This window comes from Cryptomeria japonica, chromosome 5, assembly GCF_030272615.1.
Source record: "Cryptomeria japonica chromosome 5, Sugi_1.0, whole genome shotgun sequence".
Classification (NCBI taxonomy): domain Eukaryota; kingdom Viridiplantae; phylum Streptophyta; class Pinopsida; order Cupressales; family Cupressaceae; genus Cryptomeria; species Cryptomeria japonica.
Window position 1 is genome coordinate 750,388,616 of NC_081409.1, and position 2,809 is coordinate 750,391,424.

Here is a 2,809-nt window from a genome sequence, read left to right on the forward strand (position 1 = left end):
ACTTTTAAAGACATTTATGGTGATGGATTTGGGGAAACACATATCCTTATGACATACTAATAGCTCCTTTACAAGGTATTTCTAAGTACTAATAGCTCTTATGTACTCGAAAGAATTAGAGTAGAAAAGGATTGTTTGGACAAGTAATATAAGTAGAATTCTATACTATGTAGGGTGGAGTCCAAAGATTGAGCAAAAATCTATGATCATAAACTTGATTTTAATTCATTCATAGATTTGATCCTATATAGAGTACAAATCAAGCATAGATTTTGAAGTAGTTCTCTAAAACAGTATCATTTTCTATGTAAATACTAAAATTATAAGATCTTCAACAATTATAATTATTTTAAATAATAGAATTAAGTATCATCCTTATTTATACTTTTCTTTTCAAAAAATAGTTATTACATATAATTAAATTTGTCAATTTTAATTATAATTAATTATGCTGAGAGTCATCTACATTGACATCAAATTGGTCGTAAACAAAAATCTTTTTTGAAACAATTTGACATGCAAATGGCGGGTAAATGCAAGAAATATGTCATGTTTCAGCTTTTGTGGAGGTGTTATTTTATTACTCCAAATAAAATAGAACCCTCGCCACTTGTCTCTAACTAGATTCACAACTTTTTGCATGCAGGACTTTAATAAAATTTTTACAGATGATTCTCTTCTTTCCAATACTAAATGTTACCATATTTACTGCAAACTATGAGCAGGGCCGGTGAATGATCTAAGTGGTGCAAATTTGAAAGAAGTCAAAATAAGCTCCAAATTTTATGCATAAACAGAAGAAATTTAGGGTCATAGACAAGTGTAAAATCAAAATCAAAGTGTAATTACAACTTTATAGAATACATTAAGAAGTGATCATTATGAAAATAATAAGAGAATGGAGTTTTTCCTATACATCGTACATAAAAGGGTTTCTGTTATTTACACCAAACGCAAAGAATTATATTATTATTTATTAAGTTGTAATAAAAATTATATAAGAGTATCTAAGTATTTTATTATTGAAAGTAATATCAACTAAATGGATTAACCTAGTTTAAGGAAAAAACATTCAGCCTTTCAAGGCATAATCAAGGAAAAGTAAAGTAACAGCACATAGTTTCTTTATTTGCAACGCCTTGATTTTCATTTTCTTCGGAGTGGAAGGCGTTTCATTTTACCTGTTAATCAGATGAAGCATCCCACCCCCCAAGCCTGAAACAAATTTTAACTCGCAACCAATATTTTCGTTTAAAAGGCTGCACAAATCTTGTCACAAGCTCAAGAATCAATTAGCTCTTCTATCCCGATATTTTCAGATCGACTTTTCATTTACAGTGCATAGATCGAAGCAGAAGCTGTAGAGGGATTGGTTTAGGTTCGTCTCAGTTTATAAAATTTATGTTTACTTAATTTTTCTTGCATACTATACCCATTTATTTCCTGTAAGATAATTACAACTTTGTAAAATACGATAGAAAGCAGTGATTATCATGGACAATAGCAAAAGCATTTCCAATACAGATATGGCCGATCTGGATTTTTGGCAAAGCATTTTGGAGTATTGCAGCGATTCACAATCTACAATTCCTCCTCTCGAGCCGGATGTCAGGTTGGTATTATTTTTTCCTTAAAAAGGATAAACCGTCTTTATCTAGAATTATGAATCACTCATTAAGAAATCTAATCTTGATAAGAAGAAGAACAACATCATAATATAATCATCACACCATGTTAATATTAGATCGGATTGTCAACTTCAATCCAAAATCCAAAATCCTCAATCCTCAAAAAAAAATTTCTTGATTATACAGGAATTCGGATTTGTTTGATATTTCCCCCCTCTCGGGAGACTTTTGCACGCTGGATAAAGAATATGGAGTCGAATGGGACATCTCTAATTGGAGTGTCGAATTGGAATCCTCCATTCCTGCCGTTTCATTGCCAATGGAGGTAGCTGATACCAATCAAGTTTTTCCTTCAACTAATTTGGCAGACGTATCGTTGAGTAAGAATCCGATAGAGTCATCGGCTTCAATGTGTGCTGTGGATGAAAGAGACAAGGAAATTAAAGGACAAAAAAACGACATTTCTCATCAAAGAGGTTCATCTTCGATGAGTAGAATAACAGATATTACCATGAATGAGCTCTCACATTATTTTAACATGCCGATAGCTCAAGCGGCCAAAGAATTAAACGTTGGACTCACAGTCCTTAAGAAAAAATGTAGAGAATTTGGGATCCCACGATGGCCTCACAGAAAGATGAAAAGCCTGGAATGTCTTATAAATAATATTCAGGTGCGTTTGTTTGTCTTTGAATCCTCAATTAAGTGAAATACTAACATAGAAAGATGATAATGGATTGCAGGAACTGGGTCAAAATAATGGACGGCTCACAAATGATCAGTTGAGAGACACAGTTCAAATTCTGCAGGAGCAAAAGAGGCTGATGGAAGAAATGCCAGGAATAGAAATTCCAGAGAGAACGAAACGTCTGCGTCAAGCATGTTTCAAAGCCAGTTATAAGAAACGCAGACGGATGGCAATTGAGGCGCCAAAGCCTGATCCGCTAACTCTTTAGCCCGTTATACTTCAAAATTTAAAACAATTTTATTTTTCGTTTTTATTTTTAGATTAAAGTACTAAATTGAAGACAAAAAAATAAAACATAAGTTTATTCTTCAATCTCTTCAAATTTAGAGAAAAATGAGGTATTCCATCATGAATCAAAATTTCTGAAAATAGACGTCTTAAAAGGGGAAAAATTAAAATCATAATAGGATAACGAATTTTAGACTGCCCCAAC

The 2,809-nt window shown here is 32.5% G+C and overlaps 1 protein-coding gene across 1 annotated transcript; it reads left to right on the top strand.

Moving 5' to 3' along the window:
- Positions 1 to 1,493: 1,493 nt before the first annotated feature.
- On the top strand, positions 1,494 to 2,584 carry LOC131064079 (protein RKD3-like). Its single transcript, XM_057998106.2, has 3 exons — positions 1,494 to 1,612; positions 1,815 to 2,301; positions 2,372 to 2,584. The coding sequence occupies exons 1-3, from the start codon at positions 1,494 to 1,496 to the stop codon at positions 2,582 to 2,584; spliced, it is 819 nt and encodes a 272-aa protein (XP_057854089.2).
- Positions 2,585 to 2,809: the final 225 nt, after the last annotated feature.